The sequence below is a fragment of the Solenopsis invicta genome, chromosome 13, assembly GCF_016802725.1.
Source record: "Solenopsis invicta isolate M01_SB chromosome 13, UNIL_Sinv_3.0, whole genome shotgun sequence".
NCBI lineage: Eukaryota > Metazoa > Arthropoda > Insecta > Hymenoptera > Formicidae > Solenopsis > Solenopsis invicta.
The window spans coordinates 7,240,969-7,257,379 of NC_052676.1; the positions used below are offsets into that span (position 1 = coordinate 7,240,969).

General features: G+C 25.4%; 3 protein-coding genes across 3 annotated transcripts; 2 read left to right on the forward strand and 1 right to left on the reverse strand.

Annotated features, from left to right (window-relative positions):
* Positions 1-5,209: 5,209 nt before the first annotated feature.
* LOC105199157 lies at positions 5,210-8,337 on the reverse strand. The gene is made up of 5 exons (XM_011166116.3): positions 8,214-8,337; positions 6,050-6,131; positions 5,831-5,922; positions 5,646-5,748; positions 5,210-5,509 (listed from the first exon to the last, which is right to left on the reverse strand). The coding sequence occupies exons 1-5, from the start codon at positions 8,328-8,330 to the stop codon at positions 5,439-5,441; spliced, it is 465 nt and encodes a 154-aa protein (XP_011164418.2). The 5' UTR covers positions 8,331-8,337; the 3' UTR covers positions 5,210-5,438.
* A 2,888-nt stretch (positions 8,338-11,225) lies between these two features.
* Positions 11,226-13,490, forward strand: LOC120359443. The gene is made up of 5 exons (XM_039456916.1): positions 11,226-11,246; positions 11,393-11,637; positions 12,593-12,914; positions 12,999-13,145; positions 13,260-13,490. The coding sequence occupies exons 1-5, from the start codon at positions 11,226-11,228 to the stop codon at positions 13,488-13,490; spliced, it is 966 nt and encodes a 321-aa protein (XP_039312850.1).
* Positions 13,491-13,578: 88 nt separating this feature from the next.
* Positions 13,579-13,934, forward strand: LOC120359444 (the record flags this gene model as incomplete). Its single annotated transcript, XM_039456917.1, has 2 exons — positions 13,579-13,735; positions 13,804-13,934. Coding segments are annotated over 2 exons (288 nt in total), but the record flags the coding sequence as incomplete, so codon positions are not given.
* Between the last annotated feature and the right edge of the window lie 2,477 nt (positions 13,935-16,411).

A 16,411-nucleotide genomic window follows, 5' to 3' on the forward strand; every position in this document is an offset into this window, starting at 1 on the left:
AGATTTTATTTGATGTTAAAACAGCATGTATATTTATTTTTTTATTGATACATCTTTACATAAGCTTATAAATGTAAAATGTCATATTTTAATTTGTTTTACAATAGATCTGATTACAATAGATCTATTTTATTAATCAAAATAAATAGATAGATGTATTTGACTTTTATGTGCAAACATATAAATAAGCATAACATAATTTTAAGAACGACCAAGATAAATTTTTATCCGTATACAGAACTCTGTAATTATATAATCTTTATTCTCTTAAAGATTTTTCTCATAAAATATATACTACAATATAATATATTGTTTCAGCTGAAAAAGGGAGTAAAATAGCAGAAAAAATATTTAAATGGACAACGACATTAACCTTGCATATTTATAAAATATTTTTATTTTATAAATGTTTATATAATTATAGAGTTCTGTATATGGATAAAAATTTATCTTGATTGTTCTTAAAATTATGTTATGCTTACTAATACGATTACATGCACTTTGTATTTCATTGAATTTCTTTTGGTACATCTCACAACGTAGAACGAGCTACTTCAAAGTCCATGTTTCCATGTACATTTATCTGGAACACACATAAAGAAATTAATTTGTTCATAATATATTTTTTTAATAGAATCATTAGAATGTGATGATTGTCGCTTACAATTCTGGTTTTCCTGAGTAAACAGTTTGCGAAATAGACAAACTTTTTGTCTTTTTCAATTGTCGTACCTGCCTTTACACTTTCCATTACGGCTAAAATTTCAATTATATAATGTAATTATTTATTTTACTAGTTTAATCATACACACACACACACACACACACACACACACACACACATGTGCGCGCGCGTATATACAATGCAGTTAATTTATTCTTCACTTACTCGTATCAGCACCAGATTTGTTCATAAAGAATTCTTTGTACTTTCTCAATTTTGCTTTTCGTTTCTCTGTTAGTTGACCTTACAATTAAATAATATTTAAATATTTAATTGTACGGTCAACTCACAGATGAATAAAAAGCAAAATAGAGAGAGTACAGAGAATTCTGTATGAACGAATCTGGTGCTGATACGAGTAAGTGAAGAATATATTAACTGCACATACATGCGCGCTTATGATTTTGGCTTTCTTTAATAAACAGTTAGCGAAACAAGCAAGTTTTTCGTCATTTTTTGCTATCTTTCCTTTTTTTGCATTTTTAATTATGGCTAAAATTCAAATTACATTATATAATTTTTATTTGAGTTATAATTAAAAGTGCAAAGCATAAAAATATAACTGAAAATGACAAAAAGCGTGAGTTTTACGGTATCTGTTTACTAAAGAAAATGGAATTTGTAAGCGACTTGTCTCATTCTAATGATTCTATTAAAAATATATATTGATACCAAATTAATTTTGTTATATGTGTTTTAGATAAATGCAGATGGAGACATTGACGAAAACTAGCTCATTCTGAATTGTCAAAAATGCCACAAAACGAATTGACGAAATATATAATGCATGCAGTCATACTACTAAATATAACATAATTTTAGGAAAGACAAAGATAGATTTTTTTGTTCGTATACGAAACTCTGTAATTATATAATCTTTATTCTCAAAAGCATTTTTGTTATAAAAAATATAATATAAAGTATTGAAATATTGTTTTAGCTGGAACAGGTTGTAAAAAGGAAGGCAAACTGTTTAAATGTTTCATGGAATACAACATTAATTTTTTATAAAAGAATAAAAATCTAATTAGTACATTTGGGTAAATGTACTAAATAGATTTTTATTCTTTTATAAAAACTTAATGTTGTATTCCGTGAAACATTTGAATAATTTTCTTCTCTTTTTACAACCTGTTTCAGCTGAAACAATGTTTCAATACTTTATATTATATTTTTTATGACAAAAATGCTTTTGAGAATAAAGATTATATAATTATAGAGTTCTGTATACAAATAAAAATCTATCTTAGTCTTTCTTAAAATTATTTTATACTTAGTAGCAATATGATTGCATGCATTATATAGATCATTTATTCGTTTTGTGGCATTTTTGACAATTCAAAATAAGCTAGTTTCTAGTCCATGTCTCCATTTTCATTTATCTGGAGCATACATAGAAAAATTAATTTGTTATCAATATATTTTTTTAATAGAATTATTAGAATGGGACAAGTCACTTATAAATCCTATTTTCTTTAGTAAACAGATACCGTAAAATTCAAGCTTTTTGTCATTTTCAGTTATATTTTTATGCTTTGCCCTTTCAATTATAGTTCAAATACAAATTATATAATGTAATTTGAATTTTAGCCATAATTGAAAATGCAAAGAAAGAAAAGATAGCTGAAAATAACGAAAAGCTTGCTTGTTTCGCTACCTGTTTATTAAAGAAAGCCGAAATTGTAAGCGCGCATGTATGTGCAGTTAATTTATTCTTCACTTACTCGTATCAATACCATATTTGTTCATACATGATTCTCTGTACTCTCTCAGTTTTGCTTTTTGTTCTTCTGTAAGTTGACCCTACAATTAAATAATATTTAAATATTATTAATCACACTGTAATGTTATACTTAACAATTAATAAATTAACATATTTTTAAATGTTTGAAATACATATATGTTTTTATTAATTAAAAAATGTTCCCATACCTTTTGTGAAAATTAAATATACGAAAGAAACAATACGCAATTTTAAATTTTAAAAATTAAGAATAAATTTGCACCATTAGCAAACTATTTACAATTATTAATGTAAGTTGTACCACTTTGTTTTATATTGTGATTTGTAGTTTATTACAATTCATTATTCCAAAGTTATATTTTGGTATGTGTTTAATATTTAATTTATTTATTTTCTAATTTATTTAATTTAATTTATTCATTTTAATTTAATTAGTTTAATTTATTTAACTTTTTAATTCATTGACATACATGTATATAAAAAAATGTTTTAAAAGTCTTTTATTGGCGAACACAATTATTGATGTCTGGGTCAAATAACTGATCGGAGTCATGTCGTTGGTGACTACATTGTCACTTGCCACAGAATAATGGAATCTAGATCTTACAAAATCCACTAAAAAAGAAAGGTTTGAACATCTGAGTAACGCTACTAATCACGTTTTCACATAATTGTATTGTCAGATGACAGCAAATGTACTCCACTTAAACTCTATGTAATATTATTTGCCAGTTTTAAGAGGACCAAGTTAGGTCGAAACATGTCCTGTAATTGATATTTATTCATTATTATAAACGCAAGATCCATTAAAGTTAAATTTGCTCGTTAATTTGACCCTTTTCATTTTAATAAATTAGAGTTTTGACAAATAGTTTTAGGCGTAGAATAAAGTTAGTAAAACAATAAGTAGTTTAACCGAAGTCTCTGGGTATATTTCAAATATTAATTTGGGGTTTTTTTTTAATATTGACAGCCCTAAACTATGTTATATAAGAAATATATGAGTACAACATCGGTGGACAGTTAAATCTGAATTTTGATTTGTTGTTCAAAAAGTAATGTAAATTGATCAACTATATAATCATATATAGTTTTCTAACTACATTTAAAATTAAATTGGGTTTAACACTCTTAATCCGAGATGTAATAGATCTTGTCTAAGATATAACTATTTTTACTCATTAGTTGACTACAAAAATTTATATTAATTTTAAGAAAGCCGTGAACAGTTATAAACATTTTAATAATTAGCATTTTTAACTATTTGACAATGATTTACTTACAGTTTTATAGAAATTTAGCATAAACTCTTTGAAAGCAGAAATATAAACAAACCGAAATAAATAATGAAGACTGTTTAGATAAAAAATAAATAACATAATTTTGTAGAATATTTTGTAGAAAAATAAACAAATAAAAAAATAAACAAATTATTCGATGTAATCTTATTCAAACGATGATGAATGAAAGTACTAACATAAAGATACTAATTGCACGAAGATTTATTTTCTCTTTTATCAAGATGAAGTTCTCAAGGCTATGACGAAAAAGTCACCGACTGGTCGCGTAATAGTTTTGGCTATAAAAGTGAATTTTTGACCTCCTGACATTATGCCTGACATGAGGAATGCATGTTTCAAAGCATGTTCTTTTAAAGATGAAGAAAAAAATAAAGGTGTAAAAAATGTTCTATCTTAATCAATCTAGTCAATTTTCTCTGTAATTATTAACAATAAAAACCATTTTTTTAAATACTTTGAAAAATTGTTTTTTTTTGCGAAAAATTGCTGTTTTGCTTGTTATATACATGACTTGCTACCTAATTTTTAATGTCCATGATATTAATGTGATCCAATATGTTACGTAATCTTATTTTTGTTAAAATTTTATTTTTCCTTCTATTATACTAATTTTTATTTTTATTTCTATTTTTGGTCCGTCTCTGTTGTGCGACTAACTATGGAAATCGAAATACTCGAAAATAAATATGGTGAACTAGTATTAAAAAATGTATAAAACAGAATAGTTTAGTACTGATAAGAGTGAGAAGATGACTATGGTACAATACTTTTCAATTTTAAATTTTATAGCAAATAACTTCATTAATATTGATACACATCTAGACACTGTAAAATGTACAGAAATTACACGCATACAAATGCATAAAAATAATAAAGAATTTTACGAATTGATTAATCAAAAAGTGCTTCCAAGTGTAATGACAAATAGACCGTAGTCTGAGACAACAGTAGAGAATCAAAATAAGCGAATTTGTTTGTTTGTGAATAAGACGTTTTTCTCATAACAACCCACTTCTAAATTATACATGGTTCAATTTACGAATAATTAAAAATCAACTTTTACAATTAATAATCAAAAGAAGCAAAAAGAGAATATGAAGTCTACTATATATATTATATTTTGTAAAATGCTAATTCCTGCTTATCTTACGTAAAAGTTAATTACTGCAAACCTTAAAACGACATTATGAAAACACTTTAGTATAACATCTATTAATAGAAGACATTTTCTAGTTTATATTTGTTTCTATAGTTTTAGTTTTAATTTTTATTAAAAAATATAATCCAAAAAACAAAGTAAAAGTATGTTGATATCGGTAATCTTTTTCTATTTTTAAAGGGAAAAGGTAAAGTATAATTACTTTTCTTAAGTAATAAAATTGATTTTTCTGTGTAGCATATATTTGTGGAGAGTTTAGGAATAATAGATTTATTTTATACTGAAACAACATACGTATATTTATTTTTTATTAATACATTTTTATTAATACATTTTTATATTAGCTTATTGTGCTTTAATTAGATTTATTAATCAGATCAATTATTTACTAAGTAGCTGACACAACAGATTAAAATATACAACATTATATTTTGATCTGTTGTGTCAGCTAGTAGACGATTGATCTGATTAATCTAATTAAATTTTTATGCAAAGTTTAGTTTCATTTTCTTATAAAATATTAATGTTGTTGTCGATGAAACATTTAAACAGTTTGCCTCCCTTTTCACAACCTGTTCCAGCTGAAACAATATTTCAATATTTTATATTACATCTTTATGAGAAAAATGTTTAAGAGAATAAAGATTATATAATTACAGAGTTCTGTATACGTATAGAAATTTATCTTGGTCTTTCTTAAAATTATGTTATACTTACTAATGTGTTTGCATGCATCATAAATTTCATCAAGTCGTTCTTGTGGTATACTTGAAAATATAAAACGAGCTCGGTCCCAGTCAACGTCTCCATCTGCATTCATCTGGAACACACAGAGAGAAATTAATTTGTTATCAATATATTTTATATAATAGAATCATTAGAATGTGATAAGTGTCACTTACAATTCTGGCTTTATTTAGCAAACAGGTAGCAAAACAAGCAAACTTTTTGTCATTTTCAGCTATTTTTCCTTTCTTTGCATTTTCAATTACGGCTGAAATTCAAATTATATAAGTATTTATTTTAGTATTTTAATTATATATAATACGCACACACACACACACACTAAACGCATATAGACATACGCGTATATATATGCAGTTAATTTATTTTTTACTCACTAATATCGACACCAGATTCGTTAATACAGGATTCTTTGTACCCTCTCAATTTTACTTTTTGTTCATCTCTGAGTTGATCTCCCTACAATTAAATAACATTTAAATATTATTAGTTACACTGTAATGTTATACTTAATAATTAATAAATTAACAAATTTTTAATTATTTGGAATACATATATGTTTTAATCGATTAAAAAATATTTTCATACATTCTGTGAAAATAAAATATATCGCGAAGAAAGCAATATGCAACTTAAATTTTAAAAATTAAGAAGAAATTGAAGTTTTGGCAAGTAGTTTCAAGCGTAGAATAAAATATAATAAAACAATAGTGTAATCAAAGACTCTGGTTATAATCCAACCAATATTAATTTGGTTTTTTTCTAGATATTGGCAGCCTTTTAACTAAACCGAGAAGTATTCTGAACCCATATGTCATATATTATAGTCAGTAATAACCTATAAATAACTCAATCATTCCTTTGTGAAAATTTTTCCAAAAGATTTATGCAAATTCGAATACTTTTTAGATATATTAAGAAAATCTACATCTTTTTTTCAGAATTTTTCATATAAATTCTCAAATATTCTGTAATAAAAAAAATTTGTTTAATTTTCTAAAAAGTTAAAAAATTGCATAGAAATTTTGAAAAATTCTAAAATTTATGTAGAAATTTTTAAAATTACTTTAGAAGTGACACATTTGATATTCTTTTTCACATATTTTTTTTAATTTTACTATCCACACAGTATCTGTACAAACCTGGTAAAAATTTTTCTGAAAATTTTTATACAAATTTTGAACATTTCCAGAAATACTGAGAAAATTTACAATCTCTTTTTCATATTCATTTTGTTTAAAAATTCTGAAAAAATTTTTCTCAGGAAAAATGGATAAGTTATTTATAAGTTATTACTGATTGATATACGATACGTTTAAAACTTTTCGGTTTAGTTAACGAGTTGCGCCAACATCTAAAAGAAATAAGCTAAACTAACATCATTCGCAATATACCCTATAAATTAAACATTAAATAAATATGAAAGGCATACGAGGCACTTTTTGAGATTTCTGGTATACAATTTTTGTAACTCTAATTAATTGAAAAACACGTTTTCCTTAAAATAAATGTTTAATACAATTATATACGTTATTTAGGGGATTATTATTTATATACTCATACTTGTTACATAACTGTTCTCAATTAACAATGTATGTGTCATATCTAAAAATATTATCAAAAATGTAAAAGTTTTATAGATTGTTCTAATATTACGTTTAAATATTTGTGTAAAAGCACAATTCTCTTATTAATTTAAAAGTTATTTAATTTATTGTTCATTCTTGATTTTTATGTAAAATCCATGTATGAAATACATATGTAGCATTATGAATTAAAACAAAACTTTTACATACACTTATATATTAATAAAATTCTAATAAATATTTGTATAAAAATTTATTTAAATTTACGACTAAAAAGTCGTTTAAAAATAATTTTTTTAAAACTACGCAAAATATGATACCATTTTTCCTGCAAAAACTATTATAAAATCAAATTTTTTGTTGTTTTCTTCTTTGCAACTGGTTTCAGGGCTAATATTCGGGTATTTGCGACCAAAATTTTTTGTTGTTGATTATAAAAGAAAAAGAATAAATCTAAAAAGCCTCCAGTTTATAAACATTAAATTTTAGCTCGTATTACATAGTCAAAACATCCTTAAAGTATAATATTGGTTGACAGTTGTATCTGAATTCAGATTTATCGTTCAAAAAGTTATGTAAATTGATCAACTAATCATATATATTTTAGTTTTCTAACTACATTTGAAATTAATTTGAGTTTAATAATATAATAGATCTTGTAATGTCTGAGACATATTTGACTATTTTTACTCTTCAATTGATTACAAAAATTTATATTTATTTTAAGAATGCTGTGAACAACTGTAAATATTTTAATAATTAACACTCTTAACGATTTGACAATAAATTATTTACATCAATTCTACAGTTTTGCATTAAATTTTTGAAATAATAAATATGAACGCACCAAAATAAATAATAAAGGCTGTTTAGATAAAACTTAAATTACATAATTTTGTAGAATATTTTATAGAAAAATAAATTAAACAAATTATTAGTGGAGATATAACCTTACCAAAACGGCGATGAAAGAAATGGTGAGCACGATAATGATTGCTTTCATGTTTGATCTCTCTTTCAGGCACGATGGAGTCAAGTCTGTGATCAAAGAGTTACTGGCTGGTCGTAACATAATATTTTGAGTTTTTATAGTTTGTGATACAACAAGTTTCCTGGTATTATAAGTGGGGGAATATTCAAAACATGTTTGTTATTCCTCCGAGGACGAAAGAAGCAATAAATCTCGGCAATAACAGCAAAAAAAACGTTTCAGGTTTTAAAATTTTGCTATTAATATTTGGCGACGAATATTAATAGCGTTTAAGAGGCGTATCAAGTAAACACATTAATAAAGGCTCAGAGAGAAGATCTCGCGCTCCGTGAAACAGCAAGATTCTTGACTTTTAGATCATCATGAGAGGGTCACGTAAAAAGTCCCGAAATTCACGGAAATCACCGATCGATTCGTATTTATAACGTTGACGTAATAATCTTGGGATGATTAAATAAAACATAATACAAGACGATCGAAACGGTCTCCGTATAAACACGGACTTGTCAATATAATTTAAAGCGAAAGAAAGCAATACGAAGCAAAAATAAATATGATGAGCTAGAATTAAAAAATCATATAGCGTGAGACTTTGGTACTGATAAGAGTGATAAAATCGTGATACAACACTTTTTAATTTTAAATTTTATGCCGTATAATTTAATACTCATACACATCTAGGCATGTAAAAATTTACAAAAATTATACACATACAAATGCATAAAGAGTGACTACGTGGTTTTATGCACTTAAGTGTGTAAAAATTATACACTTGAATTTGTAGTATATTCATATTTATTGTAATTACGAGAAACCGTGATCTGAAGTCAATAAATCACATATGATTTTCAAAAATATCAATCTGTTATAAAATTCTAAAATTCTGAAAAGTGTTGTATCGCCCTTTTTACGGGGTATTTGTGTAACATTATATCCCTATCCATAATTTATTCATTGTAATTTTTGGAAGCTAACATCTCTGACAGCACAAAAGTTTAAAAGACGTTATAAAGGTATTCTTTAGACGTTTTTACAACATCTTTCAGACCTTTGTACTGAAGTATAACATATGAAGATAATGCTGGAATCGTCTGTATACGTGAATATTTTTGGATAAACAAATCTTTTTATTGAAGACACGGATTGAAAAATTCTCTTACAGAATGAAAGTACAGACAATAACGAAGGGTACAGCGGGCTACAATTTGATATAAAAAACGAAAAAAATGCAGGTATAATTTAACAAAATAGAAGCGTTTATCTATTATTCATGTCAAATTATTCAAAGTAATTCAAAAATAAATTGCAATTGAAACAAACATCGAATTTTTTACTCTTGCCAGCATTATTAAGCTAATTTTGGCAAACGTCATTTCAATATTCGGTACGATATTAATCTTTTCGCTGGGGACCTTCAATTTGACGTTTTTATCGTTAACGTCATCGGTCACTCATTATACAATCTTTAGTCGATGTTATTGACGTTTCTCTTCCAGACCGACAAAATGACGAAAACAGCACCTTACTGCGTATCATTCTATCCTTTAAAAGACGCGGACAACTCCTTTCACAGAACGCTGGATCTATTTATATATAAAAGTTATATCCATTTTGCAACGCGCCGTTAAAAACAGCGTCTCGTGAAATGGATGTGGATGTTGTACGTGCTAATCCATTGCTGTCGATAAATCATCTGTCGTAAAATACACGATTTTACATATATTTAAAATATTATTTACTGGCAATGGGAATAAATTTACACAATGTTTTGAAACTCGACATATAGAATATGAAAAGGATAGTTAAGAAACACGTTCTACTTGTAGAAAATTTTATTTAGGAACAACAGGGAGATTGGTCTAAATTAAAACCTTAATTACGTTACACAAACTCAAAAGAATTAAAGAATCTTTAATTGTATCACAGTTATACAGCATATAAACAAATCCAACTTGCTCCTGTTGTAATCAATATGTTTTATTTTTTGTTTTATATTTTAAAATGTTTCTATGTTTTGATATTTCCTAAATCTTTTTTACCTTTTATTTATTTACATGTTTTTTACATTTTTTTATTTTTAATATTTTTAAATTTTGTTTTTCTTATGATTGCGTAATAATAAAAAGGAATTAATTGTTTATGAAACAACAGTCGTACGTTATTCGAAATAATTTTCACAAATGTGACCAGATAGAAAAATATTGTAAGTTCCACACATTGATAAAGGTTGCAATCTATCAAAATTAAGTTGATTAACAGGCTGTTGTATTTCTTAAAGAATTAATACATTTTATAAAAGAATTACATTCACAAGAAAAAAAAGACTAAAAATATTAAAAATAAAAAAAATAAAAAAAATATATAAAAATATTTAAAAAAAACTATGCAAGAAAGACAGTAAAAAAAAACAGACTTGTCAACTCGGAATCGGGGTCGAGTCAGCAAATATGCTATAACTTTAAAAAACGTTTTTTTTTTCAAATATTTTAAATACTTAGAAAACATTTAAAAAACATTGTCTGCTGATTAGGTTAATTCAAACCGAGATCAAGGTTAATAACTGTTAGTGTATAGACATTACTGATGAATGTCCATTAACTATAATTGTAATTAATTGTAACTATAATTATAATTGTAAATAAAATGATAACTATACTTATTGTTAGTAAAAAATAATTTAATTAAATTAAATTTAAATAAACAAAAATCTGAATAATTTTTAAGTATATGTATATGTATGTCTTTTTAATTCACTTTTAACAGTCTTCATATGAAATGCGAAACACAAAAATCGATTTTATTATTATTAATTGTTGGCTACGTTCATACGAATATAAAAGAAAATTAAAATACAAAATAACATTAGTAAATTTTGATAACTAAATCTTATCTTCTTATATTGGATAGTTAGTTCAATTTAATTAATTATTTTAGATACTTAATTGTCAAAATATGTAATTATAATTAAATGACATAATGCAACAAGACAATTTGAAGGTAATATTTGACTATTTCTCTCTGGCTTTTTCTTATTATTTGAATTAAAAAAATGAAATTATACACTCATGCAATCTTCTGAAACAATTAAGCTGAGTTTTGTTATACGAAATAACATTTTCATTATAAAAAACTTATGTAAGAAGAATAGTGAACAAGATAAAAGAGCAGCATCCTTGAAATACAGTCCATTCCGTGTGTCTGAAGTTAAAGATGCAGAAGCAGCAGTATTGCTGTTACAATCTACAGATAAGTCTACTTTATTAGGAATTGTTGAGGCTCTGTCAAAATATGCTAGTACATCAAAAGACAATGTAAAAATACTTTTTCACTTCAACGCTGTAAATAATGTTCTTCCTATTATTGAACATGAAGATATATTTATTCGAAGGTTTGTTCAGAATTAAAAGATAACTTACAGAAACTAGTACTAAAGTTAGCTTTTTAATATTAAATTTACAATAACTACATGATAAGAACAGATGTAATCAATGTACTTATCAAGTGGATTATCCAGATAAAATCTACATAAAAATCTAATCAATATTTCTAATCAAATTTTTTTATAGTTATATCTACGAAGAGTTTTTACGTAAAAGAGAATTGAGGTAAAATTTTATGTATTCTATTTTGTCTACAGCTATTATAAATAGAATAATTGTTTATGCAATTTACTCACAATATCCCAAATTATAGCTAGTAGTAATCCTGTATCAAATATTATTTGAATTTATTAATTATATTGTATAGAAAATTGTATTCTAATTTTATTTAAATTTAAAAAAATTCTATTTATTGTTAGAACATTTTGTTAAAAATAAAACTTTAATCTTCTAATTAAAAAAAATTAAATTGGAAATGTTTTGATTTTCGTTCTAATGATATTTATTTTTACTGAAAAGAAATGTAAGAAAACACAAATGCGCAAAAAGTAAGTAATTTTAATATAAAATTAATCAACTTATGATTAATGAGTAATTTCTTAAATCTTTTTAAATTTTATAAGTGTTTTTTCGGAAATATAACAATTGTAAAATAAAAAATTTTATATTATTTCAGAATTTACACACACATATAATTCAAGATAAAAATTTAGACTTTCTCAGCGCATTTTTAAAAAGTTTTTTAATTTTTCAAAGAATTTAAAAATTTTTTTAAATTATAAAATGACGCTTGTAATATTTAAAGTTTAATTAAAGTATTTTTTAGAAACCTTCATAAATTTAAAATATAGAAAATTCTTAAATGATTTTTATTATAAGTTTAGAACAGAAATTAAGGTATAAAAGCTAACTTTTTTAGTAAATTTGGTATAACCGTTCGCTCATACATTTGCTATAATACAGATTTGCCGGCAAACTATTGGCAGAAATGACAGTAGTACCAAACGTGACAAACTCTTTGATAGAATCCAATTGTATAGAATATTTTCTTAAATTGTTAACAAACGAAAAAGACACTTTCATGCAAGAATACCTTTCTGCAATACTCGCAAAGGTGTCCGAAGATCCATGTGGTAATGGTCTTTTAGCAAAACATGGCTCAAAGGTGAACTTATTTTTTGAAGGATTACAATCACCAGACCCGGACGTAAAGAAACATTATTTCGAGATTCTGCATAATATAATGCAGGATCCTGTAGCTGCGCGTGAAATTTCGAGAAGCGAGGTTCATTGCATATTATACGATGCTAATGAAGAATTTGATCAATTCATAATTGATTAATCAATTCATAATTTCCATTATCTTTAGAAATTTAGTTTCCCTTTGTTGTATCAACATTTTGAATCGAAATATCCAGAGATTCAAAATCTCGCGCTAAATGTAGTTGCCGATGTCATTAGTAGAAACAAAGATAAAGATACACAATCTTTATTTCTTAAAACAAACGGAGTTAAAGTACTACTAGATTTTTTAAAAGTAAACTATATTTTATGTAGACAATTATATTCTCTGTAAGCACATTATTTTAAGCACATTTAATTTTATTTATTAATGTTAATTGTTATTCAGAATGATGAGTGGAATGATTTGCACATTAAAGCTCTAGAAATATTACGTTTTGCAACCGAGAATCCAGTTATCGTAGATGAACTTATTGACAGCGAAAGTATTCCGCAGATATTAAATTACATAAAATGTGCAAAAGATCCGACATTTGCAGAAGCGCTCAGAATTGTTGTGCATGTCGCAAACACCTCCAGAGGAAGAAAAGTAATTTTGTATAATATAAAACGCACATAGAATGCAATTCATTTTTCTAAAATTAATAAAGTATTATTATAATAAATTGTATCATACATACTTTATAATTATATTTTAATAGATTTTACATTTCTACAAGATTATTGAATATTTAATAGACACTTTACAACAATCGGTGCAATCTGATATTGTTGAAGCTTCTTGTTACATCATTGGAGAGATGACACTTTTTAGCCCTGCCGCAAGTGAACTCGCAAACGCGAAATCTGTTGGAACTATTTTAGGTTGCGTAGATAAGTAACGAAGAACTTTTTGTAAAAAGTGTAGTTGAGAAATATGATGCGTGTTTCAGATTTATTGAAAAAAGAGGACTTAGAGTGGTCTGCTAGATACGCCGCAAGTTTTGCAATTAAGCGATTATTGATGAACGATATTAAAAATTGCATTGTTTTTTTAAACATCCATGGACCAGTAATTTTATAAATTACAACTATATTTTATAAAGTTTTTTAAACATATAAATATTTTAGAAATACTTATTCACAATAGCTTCTAAATAGACCCTAAAGTAGAAATTATATAAAATATTTCTATAAAATTTTCGAAAATATAACAAATATTTGATTCGTCAAATTTGCATAACATGTGCGTTGTGCGTTTCTGTTACCTCTAAATAGATAAATAATAATAATTTTACTTTTTTTAAGGATTATCTATGGCAATTGTTAAAACACTTCGTAGAACAAGTACCCGTAGAAACTTGTATTGTTGCTCTTGAAGCTCTGCTTGCTATAGCACGACATCTTACACTCAGAGAAACCTTAATTAATTTTAAAACTATTGATACAATTTGCTTATTTTTAGAGGTAAAAAAATAAATATTGTATTATCTTATAATTAAAACTTTAAATGTTGTATTCAATTTCAACTATTGGTTAATAGTCCAACTAAGATTATACTTTTAACGACATTTTGATGAAAAAGTCTCATTATGTCTTAAAATTCTAATAATTTTTTATGTTTACAAACAATTTTATAAACAATATTTTAAGGAAATTTTTAATTGTTATAAAAAAAAGTGTTTAAAAAGTTTTCTGAGACTTAATAACGTTTTTTATCACTATTACATTGTTAAAAATATAATTAAATATAGTTAGGTGTTTTATTTTTTACTTTTAAAAAATTTTGACAAAGGTATTTGGCTTATTTAGATATTTTAAGTACTTTTTTTTGTAAAGTAAACGTAAGTTTTGAAACAAATATGTATGTGTCTTTTAAATTTAATTTATAAGTTGCACATAATATAGAGACATTTATTATTATAACATCGATTTAACGATTACAGCATTCAAAACACATTTAAAGTATTTATATAAAATTTTCAAATTTTCAAATTGATTAAAAAGTATTTATGTTTTAGTCAACCCATCAATTTATCGACGAATTAAAAATCGCATGCTGCAATATGCTTTCTACACTATGCATAGAACAAAGTGGAAGACATTATTTTCTCAAAGTCAATGGACCTCGAAGAATGTTCACTCTTATTACTGATGCCTATTCAATTTTAGTAAGGAACGCTGCGTTACAGCTCGTGCATGTAATTTCTATGGATTTAATTGCTGCGAAGGCCTTCGTAGAAAACAACTACCTTTCATAGTAAGTTTAATAATTTCTTCTAAAAATTTATAACGCTTTTTGAGAAAGAGAGAAGATTTTTATAATAAGGAATAAACAGCTTATATTTCCAAAGCAATCAAGGCAAATTAAAAGTTAAAAAACGAGCAAACTAACAATAAGATGTAAAACGTTTCAGAAATGTATAATGTTCTATATGCAACTATAACAAATGCTCATAGAACATCATTACTTAATTACATTTGACAATTTCGTTGACTATTTTTATTAATCTGAATTCAAATTATAATATCTAATTTATTTAATTTTAACATTCTCAGAATTTTGTTTAGAAGCTATAAAATCATACAGAAAATCATTCTAAAAAATTCTAAAATTTATATAGAAGTTTGGACAAATTATATGAATTTTGTGAAAACTCATTACCAGAAATATAATCACATATTTTGCAGTATGTTGAATAATCGTTCATTTTCAAGAGCAATTCCTTTATGGGACACATGCACTGAAATTCTTCTTAAATCGCATTTACCAATCAAATTTGCTCTTACGGGACGTTTATCTTTACACGATCTTACCCAGGATGGATTTTATGTCACAAGAACAAACGTCTGCCCGTATGTGAATTTTCGTTACTACATTGAGAAAAAAATTATTTCAGCTAGACTAAATCATTTAACTCGAACAAATTTCTTTAGTTATAGAATTTATATATTTAACTTAGTCTTAGATACATAAAATGCTTGTATTTAAGTTACTATTTTAATGTATTTAAGTTAAATATACAAATTCTTGAACTGAAAAAAATTGCAAAATTTAGTCAAGTTAACTTTTTTTCAATGTGCATAACTCATATGAACATTTTATTCAATTTAGTCGAAATTGTTTAACTATTTGTATTGTTTCCATAATTATTTTGACTAGGTTTCCTGTGTTAGATGATATCTTCCGATTTAAATTTTGCCCATTAGAGCCTGTTTACGTGATAAATTGCGTGCATACTGAAACATCAAGCAGTTATCAAAACGAGGAAACTTTGAAAAGTAATAAAATTTTGTGTTTTTTTATTACTAATGCAGTATACCAGTTAATTTATTAAGGTTTATGGCTAAGGATCTGCAAGGATTGCAAATCTTGCAACTTTGTAAAAAAAATAATTGGAAGAAATAAGACTGAAAGATGAAGAAACATTTTTGATCTAAAAAGCATTTTGCAAAATCAATTTTGCAACTACTTAATGTTATAGTTATAAATAAATTATTAAAGATTTACTACGAGAAACTACTAATACTACGAGGAAATTTATTAAAGGAAATTGACGT